Source organism: Mobula hypostoma, chromosome 2, assembly GCF_963921235.1.
Source record: "Mobula hypostoma chromosome 2, sMobHyp1.1, whole genome shotgun sequence".
In the NCBI taxonomy this organism is placed as follows: Eukaryota; Metazoa; Chordata; class Chondrichthyes; order Myliobatiformes; family Myliobatidae; genus Mobula; species Mobula hypostoma.
The window spans coordinates 41,403,231-41,428,539 of NC_086098.1; the positions used below are offsets into that span (position 1 = coordinate 41,403,231).

The 25,309-nt window shown below is 40.7% G+C and overlaps 1 protein-coding gene across 11 annotated transcripts in view; it reads left to right on the forward strand.

Annotated features, from left to right (window-relative positions):
* The window catches only part of LOC134339515 (dystrobrevin beta), a 587,877-nt gene that overhangs the window by 223,188 nt on the left and 339,380 nt on the right, over window positions 1-25,309 (forward strand). For 10 of the 11 annotated variants that reach the window (XM_063036126.1, XM_063036119.1, XM_063036153.1 and 7 more), the window contains one exon: window positions 14,376-14,443. In XM_063036126.1, coding sequence (XP_062892196.1) covers window positions 14,377-14,443 — 67 coding nt within the window. In that variant the 5' untranslated portion in view covers window position 14,376. Of the gene's footprint in view, window positions 1-14,375; window positions 14,444-25,309 lie in introns of those variants that run through there. The other variant, XM_063036171.1, reaches the window with a different exon arrangement.

The following is a 25,309-nucleotide window of genomic DNA, read 5'->3' on the forward strand; positions in this document are numbered from 1 at the left end:
ATGGAGTATATAAGGAATGCAAGAGAACACTTAAGAAATAAATCAGGAGGGCTGAAAGAAGGCACAAGATTGCCCTAGCAGAGAAGGTAAAGGAGAATTCTAAGGGATTCTATAGATTTGTTAAGAGCAAAAGGATTGCAAGGGACAAAATTGATTCTCTGGAAGATCAGAATGGTAGTCCATATGTGGAGTCAAAAGAGAATGGGGGAGATCATAAATGTTCCCTTGTATCTGTATTCACCCAAGAAATGGACACAGTCTATAGAAGTGAGGCAAAGCAGCATTGACTTAAACAAATTAGAGAAGAGGAGATGTTTGCTGTCTTGAGGCAAATTAGGGTGGATAAATCCTCAGGGCCTGACAAGTTATTTCCTTGGACCCTGTGGGAGGTAAGTGCAGAAGTTGAAGGAACCCTAGCAGAGATAGTTAATTCATCCTTAGCTACAGGTGAGGTACCAGAGGATTGGAGGATAGCCAATGTTGCTCTGATGTCTAAGAAGAGCTCTAAGAATAAACCAGGAATTGTATGCTGGGGAGCCTGAGATCAGTAGTGGAAAAGTTATTGGAATGTTTTCTAAGGGATCTGATATGTGACTATTTGGATCAACATGGACTGATTAGGGATAGTCAGCATGGCTTCACGCATGGTAGGTTGTGTCTGCCTAATCTTGTAGAGTTTTTTAAGGAAGTTTCCTAGAAAGATGACGGAAATAAGGCAATTGGATGCCATCTACATGGACTTCAGCAAAATATTTGACAAGGTCCCACATGGGAGGTTGGTCAAGATGGTTCAGTTGCTTGGCATTCAAGATGAGGTAGTAAATTGGATTAGACATTGGCTTTGTGGGAGAAGCCAGAGAGTGGTTGTAGATAGTTGCCTCTCTGACTGGAGGCCTATAACTATTGAAGTGCCACAGGGATTAGTGTTTTGTACCTTGTTGTTTATCATCTGTATCGACAATCTGGACAATAATGTGGTTAACTGGATCAGCAAATTTACCAATGACACCAAGACTGGGTATCTAGCGGACAGTAAGGAAGATTATTAGACCTTGCAGCAAGATCTGGACCAGCTGGAAAAATGGGCTGAAAAATGACAGATGGAATTTCATGTAGACAAGTGCGAGGTGTTGCACTTCGGTAGGACACAGTGAACATTAGGTCAAGGTAGATTGGGTCATAAAGAAAGCTTTTTGACACATTGGCCTTCATAAATCAAAGTACTGAGTCCAGGAGTTAGGATGTTATGTTGAAGCTGTCATTGGTGAGGCCTAATTTGGAATATTGTCTGCAGTTTTGACCACCTACCTACAGAAAAAAAGATGTAAATAAGTTGGAAAGAGTAGGAAGAAATTTAGAAGGATGTTGGCAGGACTGGAGGACCTGAGTTGCATGGAAAGATTCAATAGGTTAGGACTTTATTCCTTGAAATATAGAAGATTGTTGTCCTGGGTATGACTCTAAACTGCAACCGTTGTTGAGGCTCTGATTGGGGACTTTCAGAGCTTTGGGGAAAGTGGAGTTGCCCCTTAGTCATTCATTGCTCCCAGGGCCGCTCTGACCCGGAATGGTAGCACCTGCAAAGGTTCCTGCTCAGGATACGAGCAAAGGCCAAAGGCAGATCAGGCAGGTTCAGTAACTGAACTTATGACGGAGAAGGCGGATGAGCTAGGACCTCAAATGTCAACGGCTATAGTACAGGTGGATGAACATTTGGGAAGAGAAATGGTGACTGGATAGGTGCTGGAACATGTCAGAATAGAAATAAAACACTAATTTATTCTTGTGGAACATCCCATACTAATGGAGTGGGAATTCTTATGGATGAAAACATGGCGAAAAGTGTTTTAGGACATTGGGCAATATCAGAAAGAGTGCTCCTTGTTAGATTCAGAGGACAACCATTTGATTTAGCAATTATACAGGTATATGCACCAACAACAGATGGAACAAATGAGGATATAGATAAATTCTATGAAGAGCTTGAACAAGCAAAGAATGGACGCAAATCTCAAGATATTGTTATTGTCATGGGAGATCTAAATGCTAAAGTAGGACGAGGTGCTGATGGAAAAACCACAGGAAAATTTGGACTAGGGGAAAGAAATGAAAGAGGTGAGAAATGGGTAGAATGGGGCAAGATGAATAATCAAGTCATTATGAATACCTACTTTAAAAACCATCCAAGACGCTTGTGGACCAGGAAAAGTCCAGGTGATAACACGAGAAATCAAATTGACTTTATTACTATAAACCAAAGATTTAGAAACTCAGTGACTCAATGCAAAACATATCCAGGTGCAGACTGTAATAGTGACCTTAACCCAGTAATATGTCATGTAAAAGTAAGACTTAAAAAGCTAAAGAAGCAAATACCTGAACAATCCCTTGACTACTTGCCATTAATTAAAGAAGAAAACTTAAGACAAATACTTACAATTGAAGTAAGGAATAGATTTCAAACTCTAGGAATAGAATCTGTTGAAGACAATAGCAATCATGTAGAAATGAAATTTAACTGTCTAAAGGATGCCTTGGTAGAATCAGCAAAGTCAGTGATTCCTGAAAAAGAAAAAAGCACAAAGAATAAATGGATGGCAGATGAAATCAAAAAATCTAATGGAAGAAAGGAGACGGAACAAAGCAAATCCAATAGAATGTAAGTCCTTAGATAAAAAAAGTTAAAAACTTATGTCAAAAAGCCAAAGAAGAATGGTTAAACCAGGAATGTGGGCAAATAGAAAGAATCCCTATTACTGATCAAAAGGTTACTTAAACAGATCAAGAATATCACTGGTAAAAAAGCTCCTCTGTTCTTCAGGTGGATGTTTGAAAGCAAAGGATGGTACCATTATCATGGAAAAAGATGAGATTATGAACAGATGGACTGAGTATATTCAGGAATTGTTTGAAGATGATCGAGGTGAAAAAACAGAAATTAAGAAGAACATTGAAGGTCCAAGTATTTTAAAATCTGAAGTTCGTAATGCAATAAATAAGATGAAGAAAGGAAAGGCAGCAGGTCCGAATGAATTAGTAATAGAACAAATTATCGCCCTTGAAGATTATGGAATTGAAAAACTTGCTGATTTAATCAATAACATTTATGAGACTGGAATAATAACAGAAGAGATGAAAAAATCAGTGTTTATCACTCTTAAGTTTAATGAGTCATATCACCAAGATACTTCTAAGAATTTTGATGACAAGAGCTAAAAGTAAGATACAAGCTGAAATAGGTGAAGAACAATGTGGTTTTGTGAAAGAGAAAGGAACAAGAAATGCAATATTGATGTTAAGGATACTATCAGAAGGAGCTATTCAAGTGCAAGAAGATTTGTTTGTTTTATTGACTACACAAAAGCATTTGATAAAGTGGTGCCCAATAAGTTATTTGAAATATTACAGAAAACTATAGATCTTGATTCGAAAGACCTCTGCCTAATCAGAAACCTGTACTGGGAACAAACTGCTGCTGTAAGAATAGATGGAGAAGTGAGTCAGTTTACAAAAATCAAGAGAGGCGTTAGACAAGGGTGTGTTTTCTCCCCTGATTTATTTAATGTGTACAGTGAAACAATATTACAAAAAATAAGAGACATTTTGGGAATCAAAATTGGCTGTGAAAATAATTTCAGATATGCAGATGATACTGTGTTAATTGCAAGTACGGAGGAAGAACTACAAAACTTAATTGATACAGTTGTTGAAGAAAGTGCAAAAATAGGTCTATCTATCAATTACAAAAAGACAGAATGTATGGTGATATCCAATAAGAAGGAGAATCCTATCTGCAGGCTGAGAATAAACGGGGAAGACATAAAACAAGGACAGAACTTTTGCTGCTTAGGAAGCTGGGTGACATCAGATGGCAGGTGCGACATGGATATCAAAAGAAGAATAGGGATGGCAAAAGACACCTTTACAAGAGTGAAGAGTATACTGACCAATACTAGTCTAGGCATGACAACCCGCCTCAGAGTATTGAAATGTTATGTTTATCCAGTTATGTTATATGGCTCAGAATGTTAGACAATATCTAGTAACATGAGGAAACAAATTGAAGCTGCAGAGATGTGGTTTTTGAGGAGGATGCAGAGAATATCATGGATGAAATGAATATCTAACGACGATATCATGAACAGAGCAAACACAAAAAGAGAAATAATGTATGAGATCATGAAAAGGCAATGTAACTTCGTTGGACATGTGATTAGGAAAGAGGAGTTAGAATGCAGGGTAATTATGGGAAAGATTGAAGGGAAGAAAGCAAGAGGAAGACAAAGACAAATGATGATGAAGACACCAGCCAGAGAACTGGAAATGAATACCAGTGAATTGATCCACTTGACCCGAAACAGGAGCGTGTGGGCCATGGCAGTCAAAGCTCAAACTGGGCATGGCACCCGATGATGATGATGATGATGTTAGAAGATTGAGAGGAGATTTGATAAAGGTATATAAATTATGAGTGGTAAAGGTGGGATAAATGCAAGCAGGTTTTTTCACTGAGGTTGGGTGGGACTCCAATTGTAGGTCAGGGGTTAAGGGTGAAAGGTGGAAATTTTAAGGGGAACACGAGGGGGAAACTTCTTCACTCAGAGGGTTGTGAGTGTGAGGAACAAGCTGCCAGCACAAGTAGTGCATGCGAGCTCGATTTCAAGGCTTAAGAGAGGTTTGGATAGGTACATGGATGGTTGGGGTGTGGAGGGCTGTGGCCCCGATGCAGGTCGGTGGCTCGACATGGATTAAGTGAGCCTGTTTCTGTGCAGTGCTTTTCTGTGACTCTATAATCTTCAAAATCTTGGAACTCAAGTTTTATCTTGCAGCTCGACAGACCTATATTTACAAATAGGACTGGTTAGTCAGATTTATTGCTACAGATTAACCAGAAATCTAACTTGCCCTAATTGTTAGTTCTGCAAGATAAATACTTCAACTTCAGTGAATTAAAATAAAAGTGTGAATATTTTTCCAAGATTGCTCTTTGTTGAGTCGCTCTGGATTAATATTTGTTCATTATACCACATCTGAGATGCACAGATTCCGTCAAGCAGATTTCCTTTTGAATTTAGAGGTGTGCTTCCTTACTGCAGAGACATTTGGCTGCACTGTGATCGCGGCTGACCTTCTGCTCGCCTGGGCCACGTTGTTTCTTCCGGTGTGCGTCAGGTGAGAATGTTCTGTTGGGTACCGGAATCTAGCCATTGGTCAGGTCAGCCCAGGGCACCACAGTTCCTCTCTGTGGCTTTGACACAAAGACATTCGTAAGTATTAAAAGTTATGAGGGTTCTCTGGAAAATAAACCTCTAATATTCTAAACTATTTAAAACAGTTTTATAAATTAAAGACAGACAAAAGAGCCATGTTCTTTCTCACAGGCATACTTGCAGAACAACTTACAAGCATTCTTAAAATAGCTTAATTAAATTAAATGAAAAGCTCTATTTATTTTGCTCTTGGCAGCCCATTTTCCCCATTCATTTTAATGGGCCTTCTGTACTACTGCCAGGCCAAATCTGGTCCAGGCTCGCTGGGCAACTTTCCCAGCCTGAGTGTTGGAAAGTCTGCAGAAGTTGTTTCTGCCTTGTTAAGATTCCACGTTGGAGTCAACGGCCAGCATTGTGCTCAGTGCAAGCCTGTTGTACACTGATCTGACAGCGAGTCTGGGGAGATCTCCAGACTTAGCTCCTGAATGGTCTGCAGGGAAACATGGTGCCATTTAGCTAAATGTTTTCTATAATAAAGAGAAAATGCTGGGAATGCTTGGTATCTCAGGCAGTGTGAATAGAAAGTGAAACAGAGTGAACATATGAGGGGTATTTGACTTGAAATGTTAAAACTCTAAGTCAGCACACAAATGGGTCCTTCAGCCCATCTGATCCAAAGCGATCTGTGCTAGTTCTATTTGCTCGCACTGGGCCCATGTCTCTCTACTCTTTTGTAATAGTATTTTATCACTTCCAGCAGTAGTTCTTTCCATACAGCCTCTATCCTCTGTGGAATACTTTCCCCTTTCTTTCCCCGAAGATCTCCCCTCTCACCTTGAACCTCTACCTTTAGGCTTCACAACTCTAGGAAAAAGACTGCGAGTGAAAAAGATATTTGTGTTGCAGTTCCCTGATAAATTCGACATGATTCTCAATTTATAGCCTGTTTAACTTGGCTAGACTTGGATGGAAAGCAAATCATATTTCTGATCCTGTAAATGAGGGAGAGAAAGAGTTGGTGTAATAATTGCTTGTACTCCGTGATTCATCTGTAGTGATTACAACAGGGCTCGTCTTCTGAAGAAATGGAAACCAGTTTTGTGCACAAATCAGCCAGGTCCCTTCAGAGCTCTAAGCATCCCAGTCTTGCACCATTTAAAAATACTGCACAGCAATTTTTGCTGCTTTTTAAAAAAAAAATCAATGTGGATAACTTCACAAGTTTCCTACAAGTTAACGAGTGTGTTTTAATAATTGGCACACACTGCAGCCACAGTGCATTGCTTGGTCAACAGGAAGTCATTTATGGTTGTGAATGATGTTGAGATTTTGGAGTGGTATTGATGCTGTTTCAATTATGGCGTGTAATGTTTTAAAAGTCATTTCTGTTTTTGCACTACTATTTTTAATTTAACTATTTAATTTACATATATACTTAGTGTAATTCATTTATTTACTTTTTTCCAGTATTTATCATGTCTTGCAATGTACTGTTGCTGCTAAGTTAACAAATTTCATGATGTATGCCGGTGATGTTAAACCTAATTCTGATTCAAAAAGAAAATTTCCACCACACTTCTGGCTTCTACGTTGTAAATAGTAGTAAGGTTTGAGGAAGCTGTGTGGTGATTCACTGTCTGCAGGATACCCAGCCTCTGACAGTATAAAAGTGGCCGTTCTAGTTGAGTTGCTGGTGATGGTGACTCCCAGATTGTTGTTGGCAAGCTGTTTGTATAACCATTGAATATCAAGGGTAGTTGGTTATGGTTTACCTCTTAGGAAAGGGCCTGGCACTTTGGTGCAAAGATTACTGGGCCTACCCTGTTGTTGACTACCCCCATTTAGCATGACTTTATCCACTTGAAGCTTTTTTGCAGCAACATCATGACTCATGTTCCGACCTAGTGTTGTGTCATCAGCAAAATACAGAATTGTTGCATTTGTTCCCCTCAGCCAAATTAAAAATTGTGTGTAGGTGAGCTCTAAGCATGATCTGCCAATCTGAGAAATACACATTTATTTCAACTCTTTGCTTTCTGCTTTCTCAGTATCTCTAAACTTTGTTTTTGCTTCCATATGTGCTTGTCCAGATTTATCAACTCTTAATCCTTTCCCTTGTTTTATTAGCATTTCAGGTGGGCTTCATTCATTGTGGTAATGCATTAATTGTGATGTGGACACCTCTCTATAATACAAACTTCCATTTCTTCCTCATGGGTCAGACATTTTGTTCATAGGCAGAGTCGAATGTGGAGCCTGGGGTATTTCTTTTGCATGTTAAGCAGAATTCATACCACCTTTATTGGATATTTTCTGTTTGATTTATTCACAAATGTGCTTTATTAATTCATTAGCACATATTCATTGATCTTTGATCAGACTCGTTAAAGATTCAGGTTCACAATTGTTTTGAATAGATGAACTGCTGAGTAGACATTAATAGGTCTCCAGCGTAAGAATTGCAATAAGTGAATGTAATGCACTTTATTGCTGACCCTGGTCCATAAACTGCCTGACTTCAATAATAACATCATGAACATATTTCCGAGACGAAACTAAAACTGTGGCTCCATTTCCGAAAGGCTGCCAATACTAACTGTTCATGCTTTCTTTAGGATCAATTTATAGACTTTGGGCTTTGCTGGGATGCCAGAATTTATTGCCAATCTCCTACTAGCCTGGAGTAGGTGGTGCTTGCTGTAGTCGTGATGAAGGAACTCCCACAGTGTAGTTGGTGGGAGTTCCAGATTTAGACTTGGTGACAAAGCAGGGTTAGTGATTTATGTGGGAGCCTGCAGTGGTGTAGGAGGTAAATGTTTTAGATGGTTGATGGGCGATTAGTCAGCTAGGCTGCTTTGTTGTGGATGCATTGAGCTTTTTGACAAGTATTGGAGCTGTACTCGTCCAAGTTGATAGAAAGTGTTAGCGTTCTTATTTTTGCACATGGTCGGAAGATGTGGATATTCTGTTTGTGCTCAATTTTGGACATGATATGCATGTAGCTGATACTCTTCACTTTCTGGTACTTGGTGACATCCATGTTGTTAATGGTAGAGGACTTACAATTGTATTAACATTGCCACAATCTCGGGCAAGTTGCTAGTCCTCAACCCCCTCCCCCCTCCAGAATTAGGGGTCATTGTATTTGAGTGCTTCTCATGAAGCTTTCCCCTTCTATAGGTTAATACCTCTTGTTTATGAGGGACGGTAATTGGTCATAAAATGGGAAAGAGCATTATTTTAATCGATGAAACAAATTTGGCTGTATCTTCAAGGGTTTCAAAGGTACATTTAATGTCAGAGAAATGTAAACAATATACATCCTGAAATACTTTTTCTTCGCAAAGATACATGAAAGCAGAGGAGCGCCCCCAAAGAATGAATGACAGTTAAATGTTAGAACCCCAAAGTCCCCCCTCAGCTCCCCTTCCTCCTACATAAGCAAGCAAGCAACGATCCCCCACCCTCCACCAGCAAAAAAAAGCATCGGCACCCACCATCGAGCACTCAAGTGTGAGCAAAACAACAGCAAAGACTACTTGTTCATCCGGTATTCGACATACCACAGGCTCTCTCTCCGTCATCAGGAAGAAAGTAGTGTCTCTGTTTCACAGCAAGAGGGGAGACATAACAAACAACTCGCTGGTTTACAATTTTAAAAGTCCATTGCGTCGCTTTTTCTGAGCTCTGTGCCCAAAGATCTTGGGTCTCTGGGCACACAGCCTTAGATCTTCCATCTCCCACGACACACCGATCTGCCCGTCTCCAGAAACACGAGATCTTGGCTCTCTGAAGGTGAACTGGGCCCTTAGGCCGAGCCCTTGGTGTGCAAAATAACGGCCAGTCATGAAACCCTGAGAGCAGGTCCCATTCCCGCAAAGAACCATAGTCAGTGTGTAACTACAGTTCAGGGTCTCCAAAAGAACCTTGAAAGGGAAAGGTAGAGATACTAAAGATGGAAATAGAGCTGTTTCTAACACTGCAAGCAAAGAAGTTGCCACTAGGCACCATTAATCCTCCCAAGCTCCTCCTCCAGCTTTTACTTTAAACTTCATTAAGTATTCTTTTGACCTGAGTTGCTCGGCAATGAGTGTTCTCTTTTCAGATTATATATTTAAGTTGTTAAAGTCTTGTGTATTTAAAACAAAATGATCTGTGCTCATTTTATGCCAAGTGATTGGTGCACATCTGTTCCTTTGCATTGTTTGGAATTTTCTGAGCTGACCAGTCCTTATACGTTAATAATACTGTCTGCAGTTATAATACGGCTGCAGATTCAATTAACCTTACACTAGAAATTATTTCAGATTTTATTGGAAGTGTTCATTTCATCAATGTGCAGTAATTTTATTTCAAAATGAATATAATAAATTGAATATTGTAATTTCACTAACATTATAAATCTTAATGAGTTTCAATTAGAATATTTAAGTGGGGCATTGATAAGTCAGCTGGCAATGAGCTGACATGGAAATATTCTGTACAGTACATTTTTAAAAAACTGCTGGTTTCTCTTTTAGAGCAGTTTTTGATTTGTTCTCTGGGACAATAGCACAGATATCTTTAGTAAGTATATTACTGACATTAACATAATTTTGAAACACTGATTCTGCACCAATAAAACCAAATTAGCGCTAATTAGAATTGCTAAACTAGATGTGCCGTGCAAAAGGTTTAAATGTAGAGATTAAAGAAGACTTATAATTTAATACCCTGTTAAAATCAAACTGGAGTCTTTCTGAAAGAAAATAGAGTTGTTTTGTTTTCAAATATTTTCTCTGCAGTACTTCTGTCAATCATTACTTCACTTTAAAAGCCTTCTAAATTACAGAAGACAGAAGTTCGGATGTTTTAAATTTTTAACAGAATTTGGTTTAACGATCCCATAGACAGCTGTTTTCATTTTCACGCTTTACTGAGGTGACTTTTGTAGTTTGAACACACTTTCTTGAATGCCTTCACTTGTAATAGTGAAAGACTGGTAAGATGGCATTCCAAATTGTGGAAACTGCAGCTTGGTATTAGAACTAATCCACCGTGATTGTAATAAGCGCATTTATGACAAAGTTCTACGTTTAATTATAGCCTTGTACAAACATAAAATAAAATAAGTCTTGGTTATCATATATTCATTGGCAACAGGAAGCAGTTCATGATAATTCAGAAATAATTTGATGGGCTACGGCATCGTGTATGTCCTGAAGCAAAAAACTAACGATGCTGATGCTGGAGGACGTCAGTGGGTCAGGCAGCATTGTGGAAGGAAAAGGACAATCACCATTTCAGGTCTTCTGGACTGGAAGGATTGAGAGGAGATGGCCAATGTAAAGAAGGGGGAGGCTGGAGCTGTTTACCTTTGATAAGCTGTTGACCAAAACTTGCTTCCGTAGAGACATTCCTTCGCAAATATCATTAGCTTCAACTGTTCCCATATATCTGGGTGTTGTGGAACGGAGGGATCTCGGAGTGTGGGTACATGTTTCCCCAAAGGTGGCATCATGGCTGGATGGGGTGGTGTAGAAGGCTTTTGACTTGCTGCCTTTATGGGTTAGGGCACTGAGTATAAAAGCTGGGAGGTCATAGTGTGGTATACAGGACGCTGGGGAATCTGCCTTGGGATGTTGTGTTCTCCTTTGGTGCGGGTGAGGCAATGTTCTGGGGCTAGAGGGGTTGTGGGGAAGATATACAAGTACGTTACTAGTACTTGAGGAACTGAGTTGTGTGCAGAGGTTGGACGCACTGGGACTTCATTATTTGAAGCATGGGAGATTGGGTTTGATCTTCTGGAGACCATGAGGGGCAAAGAGAGGATGAGTGCCCTCAGCGTTTTTTCCCCCCTCGTGGTTGAAGAATAAGTACTTGTGGTTATTGGTTGCAACTGAGGGGTGAAAGACTTAATAGAAATTTGAAGGTCAACTTTTTTTTACGCACAGGGTAATCAGTATGTGGAATGAGTTGCAAGAGGAAGTGGTTAAGGCAGGTACAGTAATGAATTTTAAAAGGCAGCTGAACATGTACATGGATTAGAAAGGTTTAGAAAGTTGTGCTGTCAAATGGAACTCGTTTGGAGGGGACATCTTGGTTGACATGGACAAATTGGGCTGAAGGGCCTGTTTCTCTGCTGTATAATTCTGACTTTCTGTCCAATACCACGCACAGTCCACAAGTGTTGTAATGCCGCTGATATCGAAAGGTGAAAGGTTAACAGGAACCAACTGGGTGAAACTGCAGCCATCTGGAGTGAAACCACAACTATGACAACAGCTTCTAATTGGAACATAAGCTGTATCACTTTCCAGTCCTTCACAGCTGCCTGAAAACACTTCAGGTACCTTCCGACTTCCTTGCAGACACATCAAGTACTCCCTTTTCAATCATGCACAGCAAGTATGAAATCCAGAACATTCTCATTGTTCTAGCACAAGGGATTTTTCAACAAAATCCACTGGAAGCACTGAAACTTTCAATTTAAGCCATCACTGATTTTATATTGGAACCGCATATTTGAATGTAATGCTCTTTTCTCATGCCCTTAAATATGTTTCCCTCATAACATTTTGCAAAACTAGCCTATGATCTGAATAAATAATGAAATAGGCAAGAGGAACCAAACATTATAATAATAATAATAATAATAATAATAAACAAGAAATTCTGCAGATGCTGGAAAACCAAAGTAACACAAACAAATTGCTGGAGGAACTCAGCAGATCAGGCACCATCGATGAAAATGAATGGACAGTTGCTGTTTCGGGCTGAAACCCTTTATCAGGACTGAAATGGAAGGGGAAGATGCCAGAACAAATAGATGGGGAGGGGAAGGAAACTATCTAGAGGGTGATAGGTGAAGCCAAGTGGATTGGGAAGCGTAAAGTTTGGAGAAGAAGGAATCTGGTAGGGGAGGAGAGTGGACCAAAGGAAAAGGGAAGGAGGAGGGTACCCAGGGGAAGTGATAGGCAGGTGAGAAGAGGTAAAAGTCCAGAATGAGGAATAGAAAAAGAGAGGACGAGTAGGGAAAGAGAAATCGATATTCAAGCCATCAGGTTAGTGCCTACCAGATGGAATATACGGTGTTGCTCCTCCACCCTGAAGGTGTCCACCTCTTGGCACAAGCGGAGGCTGTGAACCGCCATGTCGGAACGAGGATGGGAATCAGAATTAAAATATTTGGCCACCAGGAAGTTCCGCAGTTGGTGGATGGAGAAGCGGCGCACGACAAAGTGGTCCCCCAGTTCACGACGGGTCTCACCAATGTAGAGGAGGCTGCATTGGGGGCACCGGACACAAGAGATAACCCCAGGGATTTGCAGGTGAAGTGTTGGAATCCTTTCTCGCCTCGAAGGATTGTTTGGTACTCTGAATGGAGGTGAGGGAAGAGGTGTATGGGCTGGTGTAGCACGTAGGCCACTTGCAGGGATAAGTGCCGGGAAATTAGTGGAGAAGGACAAATGGACAAGGGAATTGTGGAAGGACCAATCCTTGCACAAAGTGGAGAGGTATGGTGGGGGTAGGGGAAGAATTAGAGGCAGGATTATTATTCTCAGCTCAAGCTGGTAAAACCTGAGGTATGGGCATAGTCAAGCACACTTATTTTTCAATTGCTGGCAACTTTTCGACTATTCTAGTGGTGTTTAGTGTTGTGGCTTTCTGAAGATTTACTTAAATATTGCTGTGCAGGCCAACTTAATACTATTGTGTAGTGACCTTGGGATGATACCAGTTGTAGATATTACTATGGGGACAATGTACATCCTGTACATGTTCCATAGCCTTTCAATTTCCTCTTTCAATTCAGCTTATTTCTGATGGTTTTCACCTATTGATTTCTGTGTGTTTGTTTGCAATGGTTCCATTAAGGAAAGTTGTTCTTGCTTGTTTACCCTCTATTGTTATATCTGGAAGGTAGTTATGCATTGCCACATCTGTAATAATGGATCCGTCGTAATATAATTTGTAGGACTGACTCAAAGTGGATCAGGCCTGTATTTATCGTAAAGTATGTTGTCTTTTATGAGTTTGTATTTAAAAACGGGATTTTGGTGAATGACGTTTGCAACCTGATTGTGTCTGTGTAAGTAATCAGATTGAATTAAGCTACTGCAGGATCCTGTAATGTGTTCACACAAAATGCTGGAGGATCTCAGTAGGCCAGGCAACATCTATGGAAAAGAGTAAACAGTCGACGTTTCGGGCTGAGACCCTTCATCAGGACTTCCCAGTTCTTTACTTCACCCCTCGCCGTCTCCCCGATTTCATTTATCACCTACAACCTTGTACTTCTTCCTGTCCTCCCCCCACCTTCCTACTCTGACTTCTCATCTTTTCCGTCCAATCATGGTGAAGGGTCTCGACCTTAAACATCGACTGTTTACTCTGTTCCATAAGTGCTGCCTGGCCTGCTGAGTTCCTCCAGCACTGTGTGCGTATTGCTTTGATTTCCAACATCTGCAGGTTTTCTCCTGTTTGTCCTGTAATGTGTTGCATTGTTTCTGGTTTCTCTTGGCATTTTCTGGAGTTATCTTGTATTTGTTGGTCTTTTATTATTATTATTATTATTATTATTATTATCATTATTATGTCTTTATGATAATTGTTTGTGCTCACCACTTGGTCTTGTATTGCCACAAGGAACTCCTCTGATTCTGGGAAGAGGTTTCCAACTCTGAGCCAGGTGTTTGATGCTTCCTTGTCGGCATCTAGTCTGCTCACTTGGGGGTGGGGATGTTTTCCATCGAGGGCTATGCTCTTCTGTTGGTAGCTTTTTGTTCTGTAGTGATCATTTCTTCATTTTTCTGGGTTGTGCTTTCATTTTTAGTTTAGTGGTGTGTACTTATCAGAATTAGATATGTTTCTGTGGAGTGCTGAATCCTGTTTTTGTTGATGAAAATATATCCTTTGAAGTTTTATCTGACAGTTGAGTATTTTTTCATGTTTGTTTTTCCTGTTATTATAGTTATTATTATCATACAACTTAATGAGAAAAACATATTTTGGCTGGGGTTAATTTTCAACCAGAACTTTGATTGCTTTTCCACCAGCTTTCAGAGTTGGGTGGGTTTTAAGAATGTATGAATAGCATATAAAATATATACCAAACATAAAATGATCTTGCTTTCAGAAATTGCTCGTGTGCTTCTTCAAACAATCATATTTTTTTTCCACTAGAATGATTGAGGAGTGTGGAAGAAGAGGGAAGACCATGGCTGAGAAGAGGCAGCTATTTATGGATATGAGTAAGTATCCTGAGTCTCAAAGTTCAGACGTTCAAAGTAAATTTATTATCAGAGTATGTATCTGTCACCATATTCAACCATGAGACTTGTTTTTTTTTGTGGGCACACTCAGAAAATCAGAGAAACATAACAGAAATAATGAAAGACCACACCCAACAGGATGGACAACAAACTGAGCAAATACTAAAGAAAAAGTAAAAATTATAAAGAAATAAGAAATAAATAGCAAGAAATAAAGAGTTCTTGAAAATGAGTTCTTAAATTGTGGGAACAGTTCAGAATTTGTAACTTTTAAATAAAAAAACTTTTAATATTGAAGTGGTGTTAACAGATGTTTGTCTAATATCATTATTAGAGCAAAATTCACTCAAAGGGAAGAATGAAAAATGGGCAATTTAAGAGGATGTAAAGTTGATCGGATGGAAAATAAATTCATCATTAAACTTTGCACTTTTGCTCCTGTTTTGATGGAGGCCATCTATTCATTGTTTCCAGAAAGGACATGCTAGTGAAAATGAGTTGCCTGAAGTTTGTACTTTCCTCCAGGCCAGAAGAAGGAGAAATTATTGTTTCAATAATCTTAACCTACGCTTTGGAGCTACTTGTGGTTGATCATTCTGACTGAGGATTACCATGCCTGACCTGCTGACTTCCTCCAGCATTTTGTGTGTGTGTTGCTTGGATTTTCAGCATCTGCAGATTTTCTTTTCTTGGTGAGAGACCATTGACTGGATAGAATTTGACACAAATACCAAGCCTAACTGGCCATTCTGGTTGCCAGCTTTCTGAAAGACATGACCTTGGGTCACATTGCTGAAGGTCATGTCCCAGAAATATTTCAAGGGGCAGAGAGTACATGTCTGTAGATACTATCTATCTTTGTTCCTATTTCTTGAACTGAGATGACATCCTTGATTCAAATCTTGGAACTCCTAGAGCTGGGGTGAATGAGTTTCAGTCTGAAGAGGGTGAGAGGTTAAAAATCTATGCCAAAAACAGAAGCCTCATGAATTATTGAGAAATGCAGCACTGATAGAGGCTCTGTGGCCCAAGGAATCCACATTGAATTGAAACAAACACTTGGGTTTACACAAAGCCAAAAAAGTTATAGAGTTTAATCGGGGTAAGTAAAATGTTATCTGAAGTATTGTACATCTTTTGATATTTTTTCTGTTAAGTGAGTCAAACTAATAAATAGAGACAAGGCATCTCAGGCCCATTGAATACACACTGAGTGGCATGTGGGAACTCCAGGATGGTTACTGTATCCTGGAGAATGATAGCTACAGGAAGTGTTGTCAACTGGAGGGGCTTGTACAACAGCTGGCATCATCGAGTGTTTTGAGGGGTCGACAGTTTGAGAGCTGCTCCACCTGCAGCTGAACAGAGTGCAAGCCTGGATTCATAAAGGAGCAGGCGGGCAATTCAGGAAATCCTTAGGAGCACTGTGGTCTTCAAGCGATGTTCAGTTTCGAATACCGTTGAGGGTGTTCCCTTGGAAGTGTGGCCACAACAAGATCCGTAGAACAATGGTCAGCATAATTGCAAATGGCGGGAGGATTCAGAGGAGCACTGGTTTTAGGAGAGTCTCCAGTTAGGGACCCGAGAATGTTGCTTTGCATCTCTGCTGATAAGGTCAAGAATATCACTGATCATCTACCAGAGATAAGAAGGAAAGACTGAGCAGCCAGAGGTTGTGGTTCAGTGATGTGGGATGAAGTTCTTCAGCAAATTTTAGAGACAATAGTCTGTGTATTGATATCAGCACCACAGGCCAGTGAGTGCAGAAACAGTAGGAAAGGTGTCGGTGAATGAATGCCTGGCTGTAAAGTTGGTACAGTAGAGAGTGCTTTTGATGATTGAGATATTGGAACCAGTTCAGGGGAAGCTCAGAGCTGCGTGGACTGGCTGGGTTGTACCTCAGGACAGGGATCAGTAGGCAGGTTTGAGAGTGCAGAGTTCAAATTAACTTGACAAGAGATTGGGAAGCTGAGCATGTATTCAAAAGGGAGGAAAGGAGATAAGAAAATAGATGGCAAGAAATTAGTGTGTTTGGAAGATAGGACATATGAGTTTGGAAAATAGAGTATCCAGCTGGCTTCCTTACCCCTCCCCTCATCCTTTTATTTTGGCATCTTACCTCTCTCTTCTCAGACCTGAAGAAGGGTCTCAGCCCAAAATGCTTCCTTCAGTTAGTCCTGATGAAGGGTCTCGGCCTGAAACGTCGACTGCACCTCTTCCTAGAGATGCTGCCTGGCCTGCTGCGTTCACCAGCAACTTTTATGTGTGTTGCTTGAATTTCCAGCATCTGCAGAATTCCTGTTGTTGTCGACTCTTTATTCATTTCCTTAGACGCTAACTGGCCTGCTGAATTCCTTCAGCTTTTTGTGTGTGTGTTGCATTGAAGTTGCTCTTTTTTTCTACTGTATACGTTTAAATATGGTAAGTGTTATGTATAAGTTTCAATGTACATTTATTATCAAAGAATGTGTAAGTTGTACAACCGTGAGGTTTGTTTGCTTGCAGGCAGCCATAAAGCAAGAAACCCGAAAGAACCCAAATAAAAAAAATAAAATAAAGACCAACACCTGATGCGCAGAGAAAGAGGGAGAAAACCCAAACCATGCAAACAGTAGAAGCGAGCAACAAGCAGCCTGGAGTAGGCCCAAAGCCTTGGTATCAGTCCATCATATTATCAGGCAGAAAGCACAGCATACGGGGCAGTCTTCATAGCCTCAGCACAATGGAGAGAGTAGAAACATCACAGGACAGCGAGTGATGTCTTTCCAGTCTATCTAGGCTGGTGTTGAAATTGTCCAAGCAGCTTATTGTACCTCGGACTACGACCCGGACCCCAGACCCGGGCCCTGGCGCAGTGAAATGCACCAGACGTAGACCACGCCACCCAGCTCAAAGTCACTTTCGATTTCTCCGAATTGGCTTGGCGCCCAGAGTGTCCTGGGCCAGTTGTACGGGTATCAGAACTCCTCTGCCTCGATTTCTCCTCTGTGAATGGCTCACTCCATTTGTGTCGCCACTTCTGCAACGTAACAGCATGCTTCATCTTTGCATGCCTCTTCATTGTTTGCAGTGATAATTTTCCACAGTTGACTTCAGAAAAGATGTGATTAGTAATGTTTTTAGTCAAATTTCTTGCCTTTTGATCTACTGGTGAGCTGTTAGCATGCATTCGGCAGCACTGTCTTAAACTGGAAGTTTCATTCTGTACAAGGCAGATGAGCTGAAGGCACCGATCAGTACATGGCAGTACATTATTATTTTTTTCATGGAAATGGGACTGAATGAAAAATGGTTTAGAGTTCCTGGTTAGAAGTTTTCTGGAGGATAGGAAAATAAAAAGAAGGGTGGTATTGGCAGTATTGCTTTAAGAAGTGTAACAGATCTGAGAAGTACCTTTCAGACCTGAGAAGAATTATCAAATGATGCTACAATAGAAAGATAATCAAACGATGCTGCATGCATTGAATGAAAGAACAACATTGGAGGGAATCACACTACTGGGAGTGCAGTGTAGACTTCCAAACAATCTGTAATAAATTAAAGAGCAAATCTCCAGACAATTGTAATAATAAAGTTAATAAAGTGGTATTAGTGCAGTATTTTTATTTCCTAAATATTAACTAGGACACAGTCAGTGTAAAATTTGCAGTGGGCATTGAATTCTTGCTTTCAGGAAAACTATTTTATAGCGAGCATAAGATTATTTTGTTTATGACTAGAAAGTTGTTGCTAATGGGTTCCACAGAGCACGGTGCTAACACCCTTGCCTTATCTTATGTATATACTAATAATTTACACTTAAATGAAGGAGGATTGATAAGAACTTTGTAGAAATAATTAAAATTGGCATTGTGGGTGGCAACGAGTAGGTGAATTTAAGACTGGACGTGGATATTACGCTAACCGCCAGGGTGGTGTAGCCGTTAGCGTGACACAATTACAGCTCCTGGTGATGGAGTTCAATTCCCGCATCCTCTGTAAGGCGTCTTTGTCTGTCCTCCCTGTAGTACCATAGAACCATAGAAACTACAGCACAGAAACAGGCCTTTTGGCCCTTCTTGGCTGTGCCGAACCATTTTCTGGCTAGTCCCACTGACCTGCACACGGACCATATCCCTCCATACACCTCCCATCCATGTATCTGTCCATTTTATTCTTAAATGTTAAAAAAGAACCCGCATTTACTACCTCGTCTGGCAGCTCATTCCATACTCCCACCACTCTCTGTGTGAAGAAGTCCCCCCTAATGTTCCCTTTAAACTTCCCCCCCGCCCCCCCCACCCTTAACCCATGTCCTCTGGTTTTTTTCTCCCCTTGCCTCAGTGGAAAAAGCCCGCTTGCATTCACTCTATCTATACCCATCATAATTTTATATACCTCTAGCAAATCTCCCCTCGTTGTTCTACGCTCCAGGGAATAAAGTCCTAACCTATTCAACCTTTCTCTGTAACTGAGTTTCTCAAATCCCGGCAACAACCTTGTAACCCTTCTCTGCACTCTTTCAACCTTATTTATATCCTTCCTGTAATTTGGTGACCAAAACTGAACACAATACTCCAGATTCGGCCTCACCAATGCCTTATACAACCTCATCATAACATTCCAGCTCTTATACTCAATACTTTGATTAATAAAGGCCAATGTACCAAAAGCTCTCTTTACGACCCTATCTACCTTTGACGCCACTTTTAGGGAATTTTGTATCTGTATTCCCAGATCCCTCTGTTCCACTGCACTCCTCAGTGCCTTACCATTAACCCTGTATGTTCTACGTTGGTTTGTCCTTCCAACGTGCAATACCTCACACTTGTCTGCATTAAACTCCATCTGCCATTTTTCAGACCATTTTTCCAGCTGGTCCAAGTCCCTCTGCAGGCTCTGAAAACCTTCCTCGCTGTCTACTACACCTCCAATCTTTGTATCATCAGCAAATTTGCTGATCCAATTTACCACATTATCATCCAGATCATTGATGTAGATGACAAATAACAATGGACCCAGCACTGATCCCTGTGGCACACCACTAGTCACAGGCCTCCACTCGGAGAAGCAATTCTCCACTACCACTCTTCGGCTTCTTCCATTGAGCCAATGTCTGATCCAATTTACCACCTCTCCATGTATACCTAGCAACTGAATTTTCCTAACTAACCTCCCATGCAGGACCTTGTCAAAGGCCTTACTGAAGTCCATGTAGACAATATCCACTGCCTTCCCTTCATCCACTTTCCTGGTAACCTCCTCGAAAAACTCCAATAGATTGGTCAAACATGACCTGCTACGCACAAAGCCATGTTGACACTCCCTAATGAATCCCTGTCTATTCAAATGCTTGTAGATTCTGTCTCTTAGTACTCCCTCCAATAGCTTACCTACTACCGACGTTAAACTTACCGGCCTATAATTTCCCGGGTTACTTTTCGATCCTTTTTTAAACAACGGAACAACATGAACCACTCTCTAATCTTCCGGCACCTCACCTATAGACAGCGACATTTTAAATATTTCTGCCAGGGCCCCTGCAATTTCAACACCAGTCTCCTTCAAGGTCCGAGGGAACACCCTGTCAGGTCCTGGGGACTTATCCACTTTAATTTTCCTCAAGACGGCAAGGACCTCCTCCTTTTCGATCTGTACAGTTTCCATGATCTCACTACTTGTTTCCCCTAATTCCAGTTTCATTCCTAGACTAGACTTCATTCCAGTTTCCTTAGTAAATACAGACGCAAAAAACCTATTTAATATCTCCCCCATTTCCTTTGGTTCCGCACATAGGCGACCACTCTGATCTTCAAGAGGACCAATTTTATCCCTTACAATCCTTTTGCTCTTAATATACCTGTAAAAGCTCTTTGGATTATCCTTCACTTTGACTGCCAATGCAACCTCATGTCTTCTTTTAGCCCTCCTGATTTCTTTCTTAAGTATTTTCTTGCACTTCTTATATTCCTCAAGCACCTTATTTCCTCCCTGCTTCCTATACATGTCATACAACTCCCTCTTCTTCTTTACCGGAGTTGCAATATCCCTTGAGAACCAAGGTTCCTTATTCCTATTCACCTTGCCTTTAATCCTGACAGGAACATACAAATTCTGCACTCTCAAAATTTCTCCTTTGAAGGCTTCCCACCTACCGATCACATCCTTGCCAGAGAACAACCTGTCCCAATCCACGCTTTTTAGATCCTTTCTCATTTCTTCAAATTTGGCCTTCTTCCAGTTAAGAACCTCAACCCTAGGACCAGATCTATCCTTGTCCATGATCAAGTTGAAACTAATGGTGTTATGATCACTGGAACCAAAGTGCTCCCCTACACAGACTTCCGTCACTTGTCCTAACTCGTTTCCTAACAGGAGATCCAATATTGCATCCCCTCTAGTTGGTCCCTCTATATATTGATTTAGAAAACTTTCCTGAACACATTTTACAAACTCTAAACCATCTAGACCCCTAACAGTATGGGAGTCCCAATCAATATATGGAAAATTAAAATCCCCTACCACCACAACTTTATGTTTCCTGCAGTTGCTTGCTATTTCCCTGCAGATTTGCTCTTCCAATTCTCGTGGGTATGCGTAGGTTTCCCCCGGGCCTTGTGATTTCTTCCCACGTCCTGAAAACTTACTGGGTAGGTTAATTATTCGTTGTAAATTGTCCTGTGATTAGGGTAGTTTAGAGTTAAATTGGGGTTGTTCACTGCTGCAGGTCAGCACAGCTCAAAGGGCCTATTCCACACTGTATTTCTACATAAATAAAAATAAATAAATGCATATAGATACGATCAGTCGGCAGAAAAATGGCAAATGGAATTTCATCCAGAAGAGTCTGAGGTAATGTAGGTGAAACTGCAACAGGGCAAAGGAATACTCAATAAATGTGAGAATATGTATAGGTGTGAAGGAACAATGCCACCACAGATCCATAAAGATTGATTAAATTGTGAGTGAATTGAGGGCCAACATTTGACTGATGCCTAAATTTAGCTTGCCTAATTGATTTGTATCAGCTTTAATCATATACTGTTAATAATAACTCTCAATTGAATCTACAACGTTGCCCTTTTTTTTTGAATTATTAGAAGTTAGTTTTAAAAAATGTTGACCATGTTAATCTTAGAATCATGCCTCACACCGCTTGACTGTTGTCAGCTAATCAGTGGATTAAGCCAGTTAACCAATTAAAAATGTTGTCAAATTATATTTAAGTTAAATACAGGAATTTAGTATTAACTTTGAGTGCTCACTGATGATAAATCTGCACTCGGAATCGGTGTCTGAGATCAGCGTAGATTTATGTGATTAGGCTGCTGAGATAGCTGACAAGCTGGACGTTAACAACTCCCATTTATACAGTGTAGTACCTCTATTGTAGTAACATTTCCACATTAAAAGCAGGAGGTGGTGAACAATTTGGTTGATGGATTTGGTTCTGATAACATTTGGAGAGGCAGCTTCTCAGTAGGATCCAGGCAGCTGATGGTGTAGATCTTACTAGTGGTAAGGAGATTAAAAACCAGCTTGCACAAGGGGATAGAGACTTAAAGATGTGACAGACCAAGGGAGATGAGGGCTTGGGTAACTTGTAAACAGGAACAGGCATTTCAAAAATCTCCTAAGAGCGGATGTCAGCTCAATGAGCACAGTAGTGAGATAGGTGAATTCGATTTGAAGCAAGTAGATATGTAAAGTAGAATTTTGGATGAGCTCCAGTTTACGTGAGGGGGAAGGCAATGGGTCAGCTCGGAATGAATATTGAGATTGTGTTTGGCTTAATGGCTTATTAAGCTATTGCTTTCCCAGCATTTAGTCTCTGTACTCGTAACATTTTGAGGAGACAATTAATGTACTTCTCGATCAGTTTTCCTCTGCTGCTGCTTTTTAAAATCTTTTTAATATTCTTCTTCATGACGCTATCTCATTCCCATTGATTTATGGGCTTGGTTTTAGTGGTTGAAAAGGCAGAGTATGTTATGTAACCAACCTCTGTGCTCAGAAAGGTGATAATCAGACTATTCTGCCCTTGCTCAAGAGTTTCCTTGATTTTTAAGCTAGGCTGATGGGTATACGAGGGGTGATTGGTATGTTTATGGCCTAAGGTAGAAGGAGTCAATTTTAGAAAACCTAGCACATTTATTTTTCAGCATAGTTCCTTCCTCTATGTATACACTTAATCCAGCGGTCATGGAGCATACAGATCCCTTCTTTGTCGAAGTGGTCCACAGCAGGGGTGATTGATAAGTTCGTGGCCTAAGGTAGAAGGAGATGAGTTATACGGCTCTCGTTACATGCACGTGCAGTTGAACTCTTTGAGTGAAAATGCAGAAAGTTTGAAGTTAATAACTCATCTCCTTCTACCTTAGGCCACAAACTTATCAATCACCCCTGCTGTGGACCACTTCTGGAGGCCCAAGACTCCGACTTCTACAAAGAAGGGATCCGTATGCTCCACGACCGCTGGATTAAGTGTGTACATGGAGGAGGGGACTATGTTGAAAAATAAATGTGCTAGGTTTTCTAAAATTGACTCCTTCTACCCTAGGCCACGAACTTATCAATCACCCGTCATACTTCAATCCTGCACAGTTGCAGTTTGAGGGCATTATAGTATGCAAGGAGCTGACGTATAAAGGCAGTACTTCTCGGTGCTCTTGTGAAAGGTAGATTTAAATATTGATTGCGATTCCTTCGACTTTCAACCAAGTGCTTCTAACTACTAGCAACTGAGTAAAATGTACAAGCAATATAAAATGGCTTACCTGATGATGAAAGCTAATTGCTTAGCAAAGCAATAATAAGGAATGAACAGTAGCTGTGAACTTACAAGGAAGCAGTGAGAGCTAGTAATTAGAAATAAAATAACAAACCAGCTCAGGTAGGACATAATAGTGACCTTTAATTATGTATTGGCTATCTTAAGTTTGCTCCCTGTTAGTTTCACATTGAGCAACTAAATATATCTATTGGAACCTTTAACAGCCCCTCTTATCTTGAATAAGAGACACATTTGCTTTCAAGGGCGAAGAGACAATTTTGAATGAGGTTGGAGGCAACACTGGATGTATGACAACTCTGGTAGGGGTTTGCAAGACTTTACTTCCAACAAAGTGAAACCCAATAGCACAAATGGCAGCGATGCCTCACTACCAGATGGACTCAACGCCTTCTATGCCTGCTTTGAAAGGGATAATATAACTGTAGCTGTGAAGATCCCTGCTGCACCGGTGATCTCTGTCTCAGATGCCAATGTTAGGCTGTCCTTAAAGAGAGCAAACCCTCACAAGCTGAAAGGCCTGATGGAATAACTGGTAAGGCTCTGAAAACTTGTGCCAACCAACTGGCGGGAGTATTCAAGGACATTTTTTCCCTGCTACGGGCGGAAGTTCCCAATTGCTTCAAAAAGGCAACAATTACATCAGTGCTTAAGAATAATGTAAGCTCCCTTAATGACTTATCGCCCAGTAGCACTTGCATCTACAGTGATGAAATGCTTTGAGAAGTTGGTCATGACTAGACTGAACTCCTGCCTGAGCAAGGACCTGGACCCACTGCAATTTACCTATCACCACAATAGGTCAATGGCTTTAGACCACCTGGAAAATAGAAACACCTATGTCAGGATGCTGTTCACCGATTATAGCTCAACTTTTAATACCACCATTCCCACAATCCTGATTGATAAGTTACAGAACCTGGTCATCTATACCTCCCTCTGCAATTGGATCCTTGACTTCCTAACTGGAAGATCACAATCTGTGATAACATCTCCTCCTCGCTGATGATTAACACTGGTGCACCTCAGGGGTGTGTGCTTAGTCCACTGCTCTACTCTCTGTATACCCATGACTGTGTGGCTAGGCATAGCTCAAATACCATCTATAAATTTGCTGATGATACAACTATTGTCAGTAGAATCTTGGATGGAGATGAGAGGGCGTACAGGAGTGAGATATGCCAACTATTGGAGTGGTGTCACAGCAGCAACCTTGTACTCAAGGTCAGTAAGATGAAAGAGCTGATTGTGGACTTCAGGAAGGATAAGACGAAGGAACACATACCAATCCTCACAGAGGAATCAGAAGTGGAGAGAGTGAGCAGCTTCAAGTCCTGGGTGTCAGGATCTCGGAGGACCTAACCTGGTCCCAACATATTGATGCAACCATAAAAAGGCAAGACAGTGACTATACTTTATTAGGAGTTTGAAGAGATTTGGTATGTTAACCAAAGCACTGAAAAACTTCTATAGGTGTACCGTGGAGAGGATTCTGACTGGCTGCATCACTGTCTGGTATGGAGGGGCTACTGCACAGGACTGAAAGAAGATGCAGAAGCTTGTAAATTTAGCCGGCTTCATCTTGGCTACTAGCCTACAAAGCACCCAGGACATCTTCAAGGAGCGGTGTCTCAGAAAGGCAGTGTCTATTATTAAGGACCTCCAGCACCCAGGGCATGCCCTCACTGTTACCATCAGGCAGGAGGTACAGAAGCCTGAAGGCACACTCTTGGTGTTTCAGGAGCAGCTTCTTCCCCTCTGCCATTCGATTCCTACATAGACATTGAACCCGTAAACACTACCTCACTTATTAAAAAAATATATATTATTTCTGTTTTTGCATGATTTTAATCTATTTGATATACAAGTACTGCAAGTTATTTATTTTTCTTCTATATTATGTATTGCATTGAACTGCTGCTGTTAAGTTAACAAATTTCACGACATGTCATTGATAATAAACCTGATTCTGACCATAGCATGTCACAATGATAGGCCGCACTTGAGTTGAAAACACCTGAAATACGAAGTGTTACTCGCTGCATGATTGGGTGCTCTGCTGAGATTTTCTGACA